Below are 17,451 nucleotides of genomic sequence, written 5' to 3' on the forward strand. Positions count from 1 at the left end.
AAGCCACAAAATCTTTCAGAAAGCGCTTTTTCTATTTTGACAAATTTAAACTATCACATTTAGTTCCTATGTGAAAAGCGAGAGCTCATGACAATCTGAACATCTTTTTTTTTTTTCGATACCATGCACTGTAGGACTACATTCCACGTATTTCCAGTGCCACTGCATAAGCACCAGCCCAGCCAGATGACTCCACTGGAGCCTGCCAGGCTCCTAGAGCTGCTGAATTCACACTTCTCCTGGCCCCACACCCATCTGTGCCTTTCCTTCGCACGCTGGCACTGCAAAACCAAAAGACTTGTTGTATCTCTGGTGCCCCTCTCCCGGGGAGAGAAGTTGTCCCCTCTGCATGTCCTCTCCCCAAGGGCCTGGTAGCTGGAGGGGAAATGGAAGTGTGGGAAGGCATCCCAGGGCCTCACGGACAGTCCAGAAAAATTGGATTTGTTTACCCAGCGTGCAACAAGCCAGTAATTACACACCTGAAAGAGCCATTGCTAATCCTCTCTACAGCTCCCTGAAAGGAGCTTGTAGCCAGGTGAGGGTCAGCCTCTTCTCCATGGTAACAAGTGACAGCACAAGAGGACATGGTCTTAAGTTGTGCCAGTGTAGGTTTAGGTTGGACATTAGAAGGAATTTCTTCACAAAAAGGTTGGTGTGACATGGGAATGGGCTGCCCAGGGAGGTGGTGGAGTCACCCTCCCGGAGGTGTTTAAAGAAAGGCTGGATGTGGCACTTGGTGCCGTGGTCTGGTTGACAAGGTGGTGTTCGGTCACAGATTGGACTCGATGGTCTCAGCGCTCTTTTCCAATCTCATTGATTCTGTGATTCTATGATTTATTTCAGCGTTGCACAAGCCCAGGTGCCGGGTGGTCTCCCACAAATCCGGCGCGCCGACTATCGAAACTTTTTCCCGTACGTCCACTTCGGCAAGCAGCGGCATTAATGTTTACACCCTGACGCTCCCCGGCACACTTCACTGCCAGCACCAATTACTGCCACCACTGCCGGCGCCCCTCAGGGCCCCCCCGCCATGGCGCCCGGCACCGCCTGACGTCACTTCCCGGGGCCGCGGGCCGCCCCTGCCGGCCGCGCTCCCCATGGCGGCGGCGGCGGCGGGGGCCGGCGGGGCGGGCGGTGGCGGCGCCTCGGCGGCGCTGGGCGACGGCGGCGCCATCGACTACTCGGTGCACGAGGCGTGGAACGAGGCCACCAACGTGTACCTGCTGGTGGTGCTGGCCAGCCTCGCCCTGCTGGTCTACGCGCGGCGGTGAGAGGAGGCCCGGGCGGGGCGGGGGCTCCCGCGGGGCCCCCACGTGGAGGGGCGACACCTCTCACCGCCGTGCCCCCCTCCTCCTCCTCGCAGGAACAAGAGGAGGATCATGCGCATCTTCACCCTGCCCCCGGCCGCCGAGACGCCGCCCGAGCCCAACTTCTACGACAGCATGAAGAAGATCCGCCTGCGGCAGCAGCTGGAGATGTACTCCATCGGTAAGTCCGAGGGAAGACGGGGCTCCCCCGGGCCTTCGGGTGCTGGGGGCTGTTCCTAAAGGGATGGCCTCGAGCCTTGTGCGGTGGGAACGCCCCCGGTCCTGTGGCACCATGTGAGCAGGGGCTCTGCAGCTGCTGAGCTGAGTTGCGAGGGGAGGTACGGAGCGAGGGAGCGGCTGTGCCTTTACCCTAAAGCAAATGTCGAAAGGAATTCCATGCTATACTTTGGAAGAGCTGGGAAGGTCTGGATGTTTTCAAAACGTGGACAGATCTGTAAAAGTGTGGAAACATGAGTAAGACAACCACAAAAATTGAAAATAAATGAGAACTTTACTGTACCAACAAGTGTTGCTGCTCCCATCTTAGTGCTGAAGGTCAGGATGGAGGCAGGACGGAGCCCCATGCCTGTGATATTCCAGTGATCCAATTCAGAGAAACACACCTTGCTTCACATCTGCCCTACATACATGCCTAAAGGAAATACGGCAAAAAAAAACCCTCAGTGATCTGAAACCACCTTTTAAACGCGAAGACTTGATGTAAAGATTCTTACACCAGGCCATTGCATTCTGTAGGAACAAAATTGGATGTTCTTCCTACGGTTGAATGCTGGCATTTGCTGATGGTGTTTGTAGCACTGCACACAACTCTTTGATCTCCCTTTTGCCTTGCTAACTGGATTAATTTTGAAGTCAAAGTAATTGTTAGCTTGTGGCTTCTATATTGTGGAGGAGATGAGAAATGCGGACATCAGCCTTGTGACTATTGAGTTGCTCAGGTCGTCTGTAATAGAACTAATGAAACCATAGCCTTTATTTTTATTTATTTATATTTTAATAAAAGGACCTGAATGGAATCATGGTTCTCTGCCATTGATTTACTATCGTTTGGCTCTGACTCTACTCTTCAGCATTTACAAGGCCACGCTCTAAAGGTGAAGTTCTACATGATGACTGAAACTTCCCCTTGTGTGGCTGAAATTATATTCTCTGATATTACATCTGTTTCTTGATTGCTGTTATACAAACACATATATAAACATATATGTATACATATATAGACATGTATGTATACATATATACATGCATGTATACATACAATAATAATAGTAATGATAATATGTAATAAATTGTATAATCGGTGTTGATTGGTGTTTCTTTTTTTCAGCAAGGAAGTATGAACAGCAGCAGCAGCAGCAGCCGCCAAAACAGACTGAAAGTGTACAGCTCTCAGTGGAATGAAGCCCACAGTTCTGTAGGAACTCAGGACAAATATCCAGTGCTGATTTTAAGAGTCAATGTGGAGCTATTTTCAATGCTTTTTAATTGAGACATAGCTGAAGGCAAGGAGGAAAGGAGGGGGACTGTCCCTAAAACTTTGTTCTTAGTAGCTTTTCTCTGAGACCTCGTGAGGTAAAATGAATGCGCACTGGGACATTCAGCATTAAAGTATCCAGCACAGGGCAGACCTGCTCAGAGGAACCTGAGGGTTGGGAAGTGCAGTCTTAGGAATGTCTGAATTTCTCTCTGCTAGAACCTTGGAAATCAGCTCCTACCTTCTCTGGCAACAGCATCCTAGAGAAAGCAAGGCAGTACCTATCTGCCTGGAAACCCTTGTGTTCCTTGATCATGAATTGTTGAATTTGCTGAATACAGTCAGTAAGTGTGAATGAAGGTACTGTGGCCGTACTGCCTGGTGAAGGTGAACAGCTTTGAGAGCCCAGAGTGTCACTGGTGGTAGTGCAGAAAAGTTCTGCTCTCTGTTTATTTGGGAGTTGTGTATGCAATACTGTGAACCTTTCCTGGGGAAACTTTGAGAAGTACACAGTGAACTATATGTGTAGAAGACACTTAAAGCCACTACTCTAATGGCAAAGGTGGTTAGCTTAATTTAGTCAAATTGCTGTAAAGAATGGGTCTGTCTGTAAAAATCTGTATAAGCACATCACAGCTTATCCAGAAAAGACTTCACACTGCAGTTACTCTTTCTAGGTAAATCTCAAAATCAGTGAATTGAAAGGATTCTGCAGAAATTACTTTTTAATAAAAGCATCTAATTGTGAAAACTACTTGAAGACGTATCATGGTGTAATTCTTAAGGTTACACAAGTTGAGTTGGCCAAGTGATGAACAAACAGCACAGTGCTGGGAGTTTACATCCAGGTAGGTTTTCACCTATTCTGTGCTGAAATATATTAGGTCTTGGAGCAGTGGTGAGCACCACTGCGGTTACAATTGGATATTAAGAAACTTTGCTTCGAGTACCAAATTTTACTATATTGAAATGATCTGTACTTCAGTGTCTGTAGGGACTGTAAAACGTGACCTGGGCCGAACTGACAGTGGCAGAAGGCTCAGTGGGCTTGCCCATGAAAAGGCTCCTTTGGGTGAAGGGTGGCCCCCTGTCACAGCTTCCTCGCGTGTAGCCTCGGAACACAGCGGGGTAACTCCGCGGGGCTGAGGGGTGGCGGCCACAGGGCTGCCGGTGCCGTGTCCTCCCCGCGTAACTCTGCCCGTGTGATGACCCCGCTCCGCAGCGCGTCCCCGTCACTCGGCGGGGTTTAAACAGAGATCCACGCCCGGCAGAGCTCCCCGGGCGCTGAGGAAACCCGCGGACCGCAACCCTCTCCATCCCCCGGAAACGGCGCCGTTTCCCCTTGGCTCGACCTCACTTCCTCTCGCGCTTCCGTCTCCGGGGCGCGCCGGCTCCCGCTGCTGCCGCCGCCGGCGGTACTGCCGCCGCTGCTGCTCGGAGGCCGGAGGCGCCCGCCGGGCGGTGAGTGGGGCCGCGCCGCCGCCGCCCCCCGCGCCCCGTCCGCGCCGAGGGGAGGGGAGGGGGCGCCTCGCCGGGGGCCGGGGCGAGGCGGGAAGGGGCCGCTCGAGGAGAAAGCGCTGTCGGGGGCGGGGAAGGGGTGTCCGGGTCTGGCTCCATTCCTGCGGGAGGGCTGCGTGCCGCCGCCGGACCGGGCGGGCTCTCCGCTCCGTTCCCCGCGGGAGCGCTCCCCGCGTGTCCCGTGGCCGGGTTCGCGCCGCGGGCGCCGCAGCGATGTCCCGGCTCGGCGGCTCGTGGCTGTCCGGGAAGCTGAGCCCTCCTTCCTTCCCACCGGCCCTGCCCACCCGGGCGGGCAGGCAGGGAACGGAGCCTTTCCTCTGGCGCATCTCGGCCGGCGCCGCTGCCCGCCGCAGCCGCCCGGTGCGGCTCCGCTCGCTTCTATGGAGCAGCATGGCACAATGAACCCGCTTACCCCTTGCCGCTTACCCCGCACAGCCGGCTTTCGGGCTGCAGATAATAATGTCTCGGTTTGCTTCTCAGCTCAGCTGAAAGCCCCGTGAAAGGCTTAGAAATCTGGAGCAGCGTGCGGCTTCGTTTGTATTCATGGACCTGGGGCAGTGTCACGAGCATCTCAAACTTACCTGTACAGAACAAAAAGCTTGTAAGGAGAAGTAACAAAAGCGAAAAGTTCTCCAGGGCCCGTGCCCTTTGCATGTGCTTGGGTGTTCGAAGGATGCTGCTTGAGCCATGACTGAAGGGCAGGCAGGTCGTGGTTTGTTTTCCGGGCAAGTGCAGCCATGGAAGTTCTGTCCCAGTGAAGCCATACCGTGTTCTGCAGAGGGCTTTATGTTTTCAGACGTACAGTATATGTTGGGACAGAAGGTGCAGTCAGCTTTTGAAATTTTACCTCAAAAGTCTGCACTGATTTTTACCTGATAATTAATGATTCTAAAAGCAAAGGCAGATAGGGTAGAGGGACAATAGATTTTTTTTTTTCATCCATTTTTAGTAGTCAGGCTTATAGGCATGCGTAGGGATGAACTTTGTTCATGCTGGATTTTGGATGTCTTGGATGGGGAAAGTTTATGACCTAACAAAAATTGGGCCAGAGTTATCTTCAGTTACGTTTATTTTTGAGAATGCTGTACAGGGGGAACTGTTTCTAGATTACCCAATACTGTTTAAAAAGCTATTATGATGTGTAGATTTAATGCTGTCTGATCACAAGAAGCATGTGAGGGAAGGCTTTCTAAGCAGTTAAAACTTTACATCTGTAAGATACCGAAGAAAATCATTAACAAGTGGCTCTCAATTATAGCTCCAAAGATTTTTGAGAATCTGACCGCTGTTGTCTCCATGTGAGCTGCTGAACATCAGATCTTTGTAAATGCAGTCTTCAGATGGCATTACAACCATGGCTGTATAATCTTATGTGAAAACTATAATCTTCTGTTAAGTGGTGGAAAAGTCATCTCTCTCCTCATAACCCAAAATGTGGCTGACTAGGTTTTTTACTCAGCACTGCACAGAAGATCAAAGGTTTTTGGATAGAGCTGTATAAATTCTGTGACAAGGCTCAAGAGGCTCTTAAATATTTAAGCTATGAGTATGTCTGTGTTTAAAGGAGACGTCGTAAACTCTGAGTGCCTTGTAGTGAAAATATCCTCCCCTGTGCCACGAGCATTTCGAGGTTCAGTCCAGTGTTACATACCCGGATAGTATGAACTGGTATGTGCAGGCCGAGCCCAGATGAGAACATATCCTGCAGCAGCTGCCCTGATGCCTTATAGCCAGCTATAGGATTTAGGAATTTCAGCAGAGTGATGCTGAGTCTTGCTCTCAAACTTCCCTTCCAAGATTGCCTGATCCATTGAGAAGACCCACAGAGGAAGCCTTTGCTGTACCACTAAGTACTGCTGATGGCAGTAGAGGCTCTGAAAATGGGCAGAACATCCCAGTGCTTTTGTCTGAGGACAATTTGCAGGGAAGCTTCTTCAGTGCAATGCAAAATTATTGAGAATATTCTAACCAGTGATGAATCTTTTCATAATTTATGTTTTGCATATATGATTAAGCAGCATTGGCCAAAAGCCTGGTGACAGCACAGGGCTCTGGAATGTTTTCCTGTTGCCTGGGTAGTTTATTCATGTTAGCTTACTTCCGTGAGCTTAATCGCTCCTTTTAAAGTCCTCCTGAACTCAGGAGTGCCGCTGCTATTGAGCAAGCTGAAATTATACACGCTGCAGGGAGAAAGGTGGGGATGTTGAAACTTAACATTTCTTTCGGAGGAATTGAAAAGATTTTGCCCCAGCCCTAATTTCTGCATTAAAGAAATTGAAAATTGTCATTGCGTGCCTTCTTCAACAGGGAAGCAGCACATTGTTAGAAAACGTGTCATTAAATCCGTGATGTCTTTGGCCTGTTATGCCTAAAGAGCAAGAGCAGTTGGAGGAGGCTTGCTGACAAAGTGGAGTCTTCAGTCATGGTTGCTTATGCTCCAGATCAGAAGTAGTGATCAAAAGGCGTTCCCTTTCATGTCCAAGCACTTAAACTGTGTTTTAGTCATGGTAAGGAACCTGTTGTTTATTAACCTAGTCACTCAAACAAAAGGCAGCACTGGATCTTGTCCTTGAGACAGAGCTGCTGCTGAAGAGCAGAAGGTTTCAGTGCCTCAGGCCCTCGAGAATGGAGGTAAGATCCTTCACTTTGCAGCCCTGCATCTGTTGCAGCATAAGAGTTAAGGGCTATGATCCAGTTTTTTGTAGTCTAACAAGCTCGACCAGAAATTGGCATTGTGTGGGTCGAGGGGACTCCCTGCTGGCTGAGGGAGAGATATGGAGGATGACCAGAGGTACTGACTGCTGGCAGAAGAGCCCAGAGCCAGCACAAATGTCTCATGAGAAATCTGACATCAGGGAGTGGAAATCAGTGCTACTTTTTCTGTAACAGAAGGCAAGAAGGGGGGGGGGGGGGGGGAACCACACGTACTGCTAGGAGCAAAAGGCTCATGATTTTTTTAGGCAGAAAAATCCTGCCTTAATTACGTTTCCCCCAAGTCTCTGATAAAAAATGGCTGATAAAACTTTGGAGTTCTCAGATGTCTCTGTGAAATCTGTGTTTGCATTGAAAAGACTAAGAACCTTTTTAAGAATGAAGGTGCTTTGCCTTATTTTTGCAAGGAATGTCTAAGCTTTGGGTGTTACTTTAATAAAAATAATTCCTGATCTTTTTATGGAATATCTAAACTCTGGGCGTTACTTTAATAAAAATAACTTCAAACTCCAAGATTAACAGAATTGCTAAAAGGAATTAGTCCTCAATATGAAAAACAATAAACTAACTTTGAAATTTCTGAACCAAGCCCTCAAAGGCAATCTGTGGCAAAACTCCAGGAAAAAAAAAATTAATTTTTATAAAATAGCTGTATATCTTCTTTCTCAATTATATCTAGGCACTGCTTTGGAAAGTGTTTCTCTCCTTGCAGATGCCTAGGAATGAGGTATTTTAAGATAATTTGGTTTAATTTTAATCTAGAAGTAAAATCAAGTAATCTTGCAAAGGGGCTGTTCAAATTTGGGATTTACTGAAACTGTAGTCCGAAAAAATACTTTCCGTTTGCATATCTGATGAAGAACATAGATCCTGAGTCTGTGAAGGAGTAGTCCCATTCAGTTTCTGCCAGGCTGTCAGACTTGCTGGAACTGGTTTTGGACATCCATGATGTATAAAATGCACATGTGGATCTACAGCTTGCTCCTGAGAAAGACCATGGTTTTGTTAAGATAATGGCAACATCTGTCATTTTCATAAAGGAGTAGAACAGGTATTTTGAAAAGACTCAGCCAAAGGAAGGCTGTATTACTTTCTAAAATATCCTCTGGATCATCTTGGAAACATGGTTTGTAATATGCTCTTGACTGACAAGGTAGGGTGCGAGGCGTAAATTCCTGAGCAGGAAAGATGTATGTGGGTTGTGCAATGGGAGACTCCATGTGATGTCGTTATTTATGGCGCTTCTCTCAGATGTCTTTCTGGGACTCGAACAGCTGCTGTGAACTTTACCCAGCACCGAGCACTAGATATATTTGAATGACTATTTTGTTGTTGCTTGGATCATGGTGATAAGCAGTATAGAGCCAGGTTCTGTGGCACTGGTTGAAAGAGGAGGGCAGAACTGTTACTGGGTGGTGAAAACCTTGCAGGGGGGAAAAAAGTAAGATTATCATCTTCCATAGCTTTGGTTGGTGGACATCAGGGAGTGATAGTTGAAGGCAACCCATTTCTTTTTGCTGTAATGTGGAAGGAAGGGTGGACTGACAGAAGAGGAAGAGTTGCTTTTTCTTTTCAGAGAAAGGTCGGAAGGAGAGAGGCGGAGGTGCAGGTTTTTCACTCTTGCCTCTTTTCTCCGTGACTGTATTGTTAAATGGTAGCAACCATTGTTTGCAGGAACTTTTCCTTGCTTTCGTAAAGACCTGTGGGTTGTCATGTGTTTTGTTATGTGGCAGTGCTGTTGTTAAACAGATCCAAATCTACAGTCAGATAAGGCTCGGAATAATTGATGTTTTTAGCTCAGCTAAATAACTGAGTTCACATGATCTGTAAGTGGCCAGCGGGTTTTTTTAGGCAAAGTATGTACTGCTTGTATTATACTTTTATTTAAAGCTAATTTTGTCACAACAGATCGAGCCTTCTAGCAACCAAAAATACCTTAGTTGAGCCCGTTAAAAAAGTCTCCCTACCCAAAGTCTGTTTCTGTGTGTGACAAACAGAAAATACCTCTTCTTTTCGACTTCATAGTCAGTAATGACTCTGTAGTGGTGAAAGCATTGCACTCTGTGCCTCTGAGATTACTCTTGCCACTGCTGATGGGCGAGTTGTTCTGTATCATTATTGTCTTCCCTTTCAACCTCAGCACATTCTGGAATGCCAAAGGCAAACCACTTGCTGGCTGATCAGAGGTCCTGGTGGTGCTGGTGTGGCAGTGCTCTGAACCTTGTGGCTTGGACCACTCTTTGAGCATTGCCTAAGAGCATTGTAGCCAGCTCTTTACACACGTGAGACAGAAGAACAGGAGAGCGTTTATGGCCTTTTGGAAACAAAGTGTCAAGATCCTTGGTCTGAAACAGAGTTTCTAAGACCACTGTAACTATTAAACAGCTTGGAGAGGTCCTTGAGAAATACAAGAAAGGACAATTTTACTGCCATTAGGAGACCTGCCACTTTATTGACTAATCAGTCTCTGATACTCAAATAGAGAAAAATGTTGCATGTGTTTGGATTATGTAATGAGGTAACTGTTGACAAAGTGATGCCTGTTACTAGTTCTGTTAGTGCTATTTTGATCATTAAAGACCTCCATTTGTTTCTGGACCATAAGCTGGAACAGGCTTTTTCTCTCACCCTCTTGCTTGCCTGAAGATTGTTCCAAAGAGAGATGAAATGGTGTAATTTTCATTTTGGTTGAGGCAAAGAAGTATTCTCTTACCATAACTCTCCAGTTCCAAGCCCATAATCACAACATTTGTGGTAAAACAGTGATGACTATGTGGTATTTCTCACAGATGCTGTAAAAATTCTGTCATCTCCTTGGGAGGCCATCTTCCCATGAGATACCAGCCTTTGTCTCTTTCTTTCCTGAAGATTTTCGGACTGAGAACCTGTGGTGTGGAGTCCAAAGTTTCAGCTTCAAAGGCTTGGAGAAGAAAATGCAGCCCAAGTAATGATTGAAAGCAGGACTGTGTTTTGGGGAGCCAAGAGGATCCAGAATGTCAAGTGTGTTTTAAGAGTCTCCCTTCTTGTCTGCTCCTTGCATATATATATTTTTTTTTCCCACCAAACTTTTGTTGAATGAAGGTGTGGCTTTATACCTTGATGCATGTTGCACACATTGTATGAGCAGAAACAGCAGAGAGCACTGGAGCTTTAATAAGTACTTGGCATAATAATCATGATGAATGTGCCATGAGCTCATCCATAAGGAACAAAAGTAGCAACATAGGCTAAAGTTATTGCACAGGGGAACCTGCAGCCCGCAAGAACATCAGCCTAGAGCAAAATGGGATTGGTGTTGCATTGTTGGGCCCTGTTCTTCATTCAAGCATGGAGATGAGAGGGCAGTTCTTCACTCACAGAGGTTCCTGTACAGCACTTAAAAAGCTGAGCATAGTATGCTCATTGTCTGTTCTAAGTAAATTTATCAGAATCTTGAAGGTGGGGGTTCAAAGTGCGCAACATAGAGTAAAACATCTTGCTTTATAAGGGTGCCAGCCCTGGAGTGGAAAACATCATAAAAGTGAGCTTGCAAGATCTAGAAGAGGGTAGGGCCTGCTGAAATCTTGGTGGAACTGCCAACTTTCCTGCAGATCCCAGAAATGTAGCTTAAAGAAATGTTGCTAGGTATCTGATAGAAGTTGCTTGGTTGTTGCCTTAAAGATCCTCAGACTGTGCTCCTGTCCTGTCCAGGGTATAGTGTGGTGTGGAAGTTTGTGGTGCAAGGCAGGCTGGAGCTCTTGGAAGGGGAACAGAGGTGGTTAATGGCTATGATAGTTCCCATAATGCAGGAACAAAGGGATATTTAAATGACATAAGGCATAAATACACCATGCAATATTAGCAAGGGCAAAAGTTTAGTCAGATTCCAAGCAGACTTGGGCATTTAAATATATAATGACAATGTCCAGAGTTGCTGTAAATAGGATTAAAAATAAATTAAGCACATAAACCTTCATGCTAATTGATGAGGTCAGGAAGGAATTTCCCTTTTGGGGGAATTACCTCATTGTTCACTACCTGAGCTGTTCCACCTTCTGAAGCGTCTGGTCCTGATCACAGGAGGCAGGATTCTCAAACAAATGCACCAGCAGTCTGACCTGTCGTGCCAGTGCTTAGCTTACCCTGCCTGGGTAGGATCTTGTTGAAAGGGTTTGAGAAGCATATTGTTTCTTTCTTTTAGGGTTTTCTGAGGCCACCTGTGCTGCAGTGTATGTCTGCTTTTCCAGATTCCCATTGGTGAAAAAAGACAGCTGCTGTCCAAGTGCCTTTAATGAATCCTGAGGATTGCCTGCTGACATGTCAGCATCAGCCCACATAGAGATGGAAGATGTGATGGGCTCATAAGGCATTGCTGTGTTGCTCCACAGATTCAAAGGTAGCTTTGTGAGCAGCTGAACTAGTGAAGATAAGACTTTCCTGCAGCTTTCTTGGTTTTGGTGGCACTGCAATACCTTACACATCTTTCCTTCTTTCTCTCTTTCCATTACACAGCAGTGCTGTTAGCATCCCTGATTTTCCCAACAGCACAGTGCCTGAGCAGCTTCTCACTGCCTTGTAGTTAGTTCTTGGGTATATTTAATCAAAACTGTCTCAGCATTTAATCAAAATGCTGTCTCCCTTTCGTTTGAGAACCAGAAGTGTTGCTCAGGGGGCTGCCTTGGTTGCTTACTTTGCAAGTCTGCTGTAGGAATTGTGCATCTCTATAATCTCTATGCTTTTGCATGAGATTAGGTTGAAACTGACCTTACAGTTTACATTTCTGTGCATGGGACGATCAGTGAGGTTGCATAACCATTGTTTCTTTGGGAAACAAGGAACACTTTCAGTCTTGCAAGCAAATTACAGTAGAATATTTTTTTCTCTCAGAGCAATTAGGTGCATGAAGAGTTACACCAAGAAATTGAGGCGTGTGTACTTTTAAAACATGCACTGTTTAATCTTTTAAGATTTTCCCCAAGGTATAAGGGGAAGGCTTCTTTGCCAAAATACTGTAATTGAGTTAACATTCTGGGAGGTTTCTGTGTTTTGTTACTGAGCTACAAAGCTTCAGAACTTCTGTTACTGAGCTTCTGCTGGTGTTGGAAGGAAGAAAGATCAAAGTTAGAAGTACCAGCCTGCCAGTAAATTGTCTCTTCAAAAGAAAACTGAAAATTCCTCGGTTGTTTCAGGTGGCAGCCAGCATCAGATCTTTTTGACAATTATTAGCCTTTTCCTGCAGTTCTCATTCTGCATGTAGCAGTGAGAGCAGCCTGGATGTCTTGTAGTCCGTATGGTGTGTATGCTGACTGTAGACATCTGATTAACAAGTGATGTTGTCAATAATAGATTGAATTTGTCCTCAGTTACTTTCTGCTGCTCAGGGAGAATGTGGAGTTATGATACCTATGGAACAGTAAAGTTATGGTTTCTGTCTCTTGTATACAGTGATCTTCACAATAAAAGATTAATAATCACTGTGGTCTAAAATAATTGGATGGTATATATATATTATAAAATAATTCTGAATGTCCTGACAGCTGGATGTTTGTGGCTTCCTCAGCTTTAGTGCTTTTGAAAACTTTTAAGCTCTTGACATCTATGATAGTTAACTTTCCTGAGTAGGCAGTAGCACGTCTCAGTAGCAGGCATGATCACTCAGGGCATGAGCTCTCAGGAAGGTTTGCCTTCTAAGCACTTTTGAGGGTAAGGACTTAATCAAGAGTTCAGAATTGGGGGAATGTAATCTTTGACGTGTAATCCCAGCACAGCAAATACATTTCTGTCCAGTTACTTAAAAGCTGGGCTTTTTGCAATGCCCAGAGCACTCTCAGAGGGCTTCTTGCTTTGACTGTCTAAGGCTCAGTTATCTTCTCAGCTGTGATGTGCAAGAAGCAAAGCCAAAGCTTTGTGCTCTGGTGGGACTCTGTCCCTACAGCTGTCCCTCACATCTGGTGTAAAAAAGCAAAAATGAGCCTGGATTCACTGGGGGGAGTTGAGGAAGGACTAAGCTGTCTTTCTGATTCACGCATATGGAGCATGCTGCTGTCAAGTGTTTTTGCAGAATAAAGAAGGATTTTAGATGGGATGTGGAATTCTGAGAAGTTTAGGTGGTAGCTGATAAGATGTAGGGTCTGCTCTGCTTCTGGTACAAAGATTCTTTGATGCTAATGTTTATTTAAGGGTGGCCTTAACCCTAAAAGGGAGAGATAAAATTGCTGTCATGCTTCTGTTTCACTGAGAGCTGGCTTGCAGAATGGTTTTGGTGTCTGCTTATCTGCTCTGAAGGCTTTGTGGCTGGGGAGGCTGCAGAAATAATTCTCCTGTACCCCCTCATTCAGCATTCAGGCAAAACTGTAAGGCAGGCAGATGGTTTAAGCTGCATCTTTGGACACAAGACGGCTGTGTCTCCATTTTGCAGATGAGTCATCCCTTTGCTGTTTTGTTGTTAGACTCTGAACAGTGCTGCTCTTGGCTTTGGGCCTGCTTGATCCCAAGTTTTGGATGGCAGAAACAGATAGGTGAGTACCCTCCACCCCAACGCCAAGTTTTATGACAGGTTGAAAATACCTTAGGCCTTCGTCACCTTGTAGTTAAGCTGCTGTAATGCAGAGAAAGCTTTGTCTTCTCTTGTACCTGATAAGTGTACAAAAGCACAAACTGTGTGCTGTGGAACTTGTGTAGATTAGGGAGCAATGGGAAAAGTAGAGGAGAGGCTTACTTACATCTTTGTTTTTCATCTGACTTGTGGGCTAGAGCTCTACTTGGACAAATGAGTCCAGGGTAAAGATAACTGGCATTGTTTTCAGTAGCGGGTAAGTCAGCAGATGGGTCAGCAGTTTCTTTTAGTTGAGCTGGCTGCTGCAGACTAGTTCTGCAAGCTTGGCACCCGATCATATTTTCCACAGTATGTAAGGCTAGCTGGTACAGGATTTCTCCTGCTCATCATGTCAGGATCAGAGGTGCAGATTGGGAGATTGCATTGGTTACCCCGTTTTTGGCATGCGGTGTTTTGCCAAACTAGGTTTGTAAGCTTTGCACTTGTGAAAGGAACTCTGATTTCCTAAAAGGAACTTGAATGAAAGTTGGGATTTTATTAAAGACACAGAGGCATATTATTTTTCATCTTTCATTGCTTCATCCCTGTGATGTTTCCTGTTTTGCTTCTTGAGATACAGGTGTCATGATGAGGAGCTTCTCAGAAACAGAAGTGGATGATGAGTGGAGATGAAGAAATCATACATTTAAGAAGTTGGCTCAAGTTTCCGTTACAGGCATGGAAAGTTTCTGAGACCAAGCCATGCGAGAAGAACATGAGTAAAGAAGAGGGAGATGTAGACCCAGACTTTCTAGAAGGGATTGCAGGATTTGAGAGGACGCTGCACAGACGTCACGTAGTTTTCTTGCTTATTCATTTACCTGCACCCCTGAACTGTAATACTTTGTTTGCATGTCTGTTTGGAAGTTGAAAAATTCCCTCACATCTGTGTCTTTAATATAATCATGGCTTCAAGCTTGTTTTAGGAAGAGCAGAACATCGCTGTAGTTTTTATTTGTGGATGAGATAGCTGCTGCTTTGTACTTGCAATCAATTTGTTTTTTTTTTTTTTTGAAACATACATTGAATATGGAAAAGCTCAGGCCATTGAAAAATAGGTAGTTAGGGGTTTTGCTTACATTTAATAAACAGCCTTTGCATAGAAAGTATGACGACAGGTGCATAGGTAAAAGAAAAAAAGTAGTGCTAGCCCTCTAATTTGAGTAACCTTATAATGTATTGTTCTTATGGTGTCCTTAGACAGACGTCAGAACCAAATATTAATCAATTTTATCTTTTCTATCTGACTGTTGGTCAGAAAAATGTTCTAGATAAGATTTCTTGCCAGGGTTGTGGGGTTATAAGTGCAGGTTACTTAGTATTGAGTTAGGAGAGAGCTTTTTGGAGAGATAGTTTTTTGAACATCTTGGCTGTTCTGTGAAGTATCTCGAAGGAAATACTAGCCATGCAGTCCAGCAACTTAATGATGCTGTGAACAGACTTGATTGTAGTAAGTCTCTGATACAAAATTATTAAGACTTTGACGTATATGTATTTAAAATTTTAAAAGTAAATGTATTTTCCTGTATTGAAAAGTACTGCTGGTAGAGGCAGTCTAAGAACATCTTTATTTTTCTTATGAACTCCTATCTAGTGTCTTATCCTTAATAAAAGGCTATGGTTATTTTTGTATACTGCCTGAATATTTGGCCTTTAAGAGTATATAATTAGATTGAAGAGTAAAAGCAGTTGTTAAAGGACTGGTTTTTTAATGAAAATAGTTTGAAATCATATAATTTTAGTTTATTCCAAATAGATGTGATTAGTGTGTTGGAAATAGTTTTACAGTGGATATAAGGGGAACAGTTGAGAGACAGTGGCTAAGAATGTGTCCAGCTATTTTTGTAGCTAACCGTTGTATTTTTTCAGTCTCTTTACTTAGATATTTCCATATAATTGAACTGCTACATCACAATGGGATACAAAAACTATTTGCACTTCATAATATTTGCATTTTAAAATAGGTTTTATTGTACTAATTGATAAGTAAATTGCAATGACTGTGAGAAAATCCTAGCCTATTTTATTACTTTGATAGAAATTTGAATATGGGATAGTATTGTCTGTATCTATAAGAATGTTTTTAGCTGCTGAAACTGAAATCAATAAACTTTAGCTACTGTTGTTGACTGGAACAAGTAAATCTGCACATTTGTTTTCTTCATGTTACCTGTACCTCTGTGTTCACCTAGTGTTTCTCCCAGCATTACTCCTTTCATGGTGTTTGCCCATGAGGCACACTCAGTGTGGGTTCCTGCATGTTCTTTTGGAAGACTTTATTGATGGAGAACTGTGCATTTGAGTTTGTGCAATTACTCTGTTATCTGAATAAACCTCAGAGAATTTCAGTCGAAATAGAATCCCAGGATTTGAGTAGCCAGTAGATCAGTTTGTAATTGTTTTCAAATTTTAAATTGATTTTTCAGTGATTGATGATAGTGTTTTAACGTAGATAGAGAATGGTCTTCTGCATGCCTAAATTTCACATTTAATTAGTGCACCAGCATACCCCAGATGGAAAGTACATTAGTGAACAATACAGTCCAGGTTCTGGATTACTTTAGAGAATGGAAAATACTTTTTGCTTAATTGAGAAATTTTTAAAACTGAAAAGGATTCTTTTTCTTGTAAAACCATAGTACTTCAGATTTGAAAGAAACAAATTTGTAATATAGCCCAAATTTATTGTAATCTAGTTATTAGGATTAAATTAAGTGATTAAGATATCTTCATGTCTGATAAAGTTTTAAAGACAAAATCAAATTGTGAAAGATATCTGGTTAAATGCTTGGAGATAGTGTTGATTGAAATATTAAGCCCATTTTGGGAGTAATGTATTTCATTGTTTCAGAGCAAGTCTTTTCCTCACATAATTTTATTAATTTGATTTAATTAAATATCTGCTTAATTCAAAGTGGAGAAACAGATGGATAGTTGAAGAAATGGCATAATTAATTTTCCCCTTCTTAATTTATGTGTAGAAGAGATGGAAAAGGAAATTATTTATATGACTTCTGAAGGTCTTGGTGACAAGAAACCATTGTTTTATTAATTATAGATTCCTTGATTACTTCCTTAAAGGAAAAAAAAATACTTTATATTCTTTTTGCCTGTGTATTCAGTATTCTTTATTTAAATGATAATCTACTTGCTAGTTTGTTTTATGGATAATAGTGGGTAAATTTGCCTTATCAGTACAACAGGAGTAGACCATGGTCCCTTCCAGGTCTTGCAAGAAATGTGCTCTGCATGTTCTTCCGTATTTCAGAGAACTCTCAACACAGTGTGATTGTCATGCATGGCTGCCACAGACTTAATTTTATTTATTTTTTGGGGTTATTTTCTCCTTTTCTGCTTGATTTTTTCAGCTAATTCTGGAATTTGCACCTTTCCTTGGAGTGGTGTGGCTCTTCTCACAGTGCTGGTGTGGAGTGGAGAGGTCTGTGTCGGTGCTGTGCCACTCCCATTGTTGGGTTGGTCATTTTCTGAGAGGGAGGTGCATAGTCTAGAGAAGTCCCAGCTTGAGCCATGGTGGGCATAGCAGGATCCTGGCATGACTAGCTCTGTTTCTCACACCAGAAGGCAGGGAAGAGGGGAGGGTTCCTCATGGAATCCCTTTTGCCATTCCTGACCTCTCAGCAGCATCCATTCTATCTTTTCTCCTCTGGGCAGCCATCGGGCTGCTGAAATGTGTCACTCTCATCCTCATGGCTTAGCTAGGAACACCGTTTCCTGAGGATGAGGCACAGTAGCCACCTGCCCTATTTGCTGGTGCCAAGTACTCAAATACATTCTGCTGCCTAATAACTTCCTGTTCCCAACAAACTGTGTGTCAAGCAGACAAA

At 44.1% G+C, this 17,451-nt stretch overlaps 2 protein-coding genes across 7 annotated transcripts in view; both read left to right on the top strand.

Annotated features, from left to right (window-relative positions):
• Positions 1-1,097: 1,097 nt before the first annotated feature.
• SMIM19 (small integral membrane protein 19) lies at positions 1,098-3,556 on the top strand. Its single transcript, XM_005517524.2, has 3 exons — positions 1,098-1,267; positions 1,364-1,488; positions 2,656-3,556. The coding sequence occupies exons 1-3, from the start codon at positions 1,098-1,100 to the stop codon at positions 2,727-2,729; spliced, it is 369 nt and encodes a 122-aa protein (XP_005517581.1). The 3' UTR covers positions 2,730-3,556.
• Positions 3,557-4,170: 614 nt separating this feature from the next.
• SLC20A2 (solute carrier family 20 member 2) overlaps positions 4,171-17,451 on the top strand; it is a 57,175-nt gene continuing 43,894 nt past the window's right edge. For 4 of the 6 annotated variants that reach the window (XM_014261495.2, XM_005517523.3, XM_014261505.2 and 1 more), the window contains exon 1: positions 4,180-4,263. The gene's annotated coding sequence lies outside the window, so the exon portion shown is untranslated. Of the gene's footprint in view, positions 4,264-6,932; positions 6,952-17,451 lie in introns of those variants that run through there. The other 2 variants (XM_014261487.2, XM_088056091.1) reach the window with 2 other exon arrangements.

The sequence above is a fragment of the Pseudopodoces humilis genome, chromosome 6 (assembly GCF_049639895.1).
Source record: "Pseudopodoces humilis isolate 2021_Gansu_Grassland_sample_001 chromosome 6, ASM4963989v1, whole genome shotgun sequence".
NCBI lineage: Eukaryota > Metazoa > Chordata > Aves > Passeriformes > Paridae > Pseudopodoces > Pseudopodoces humilis.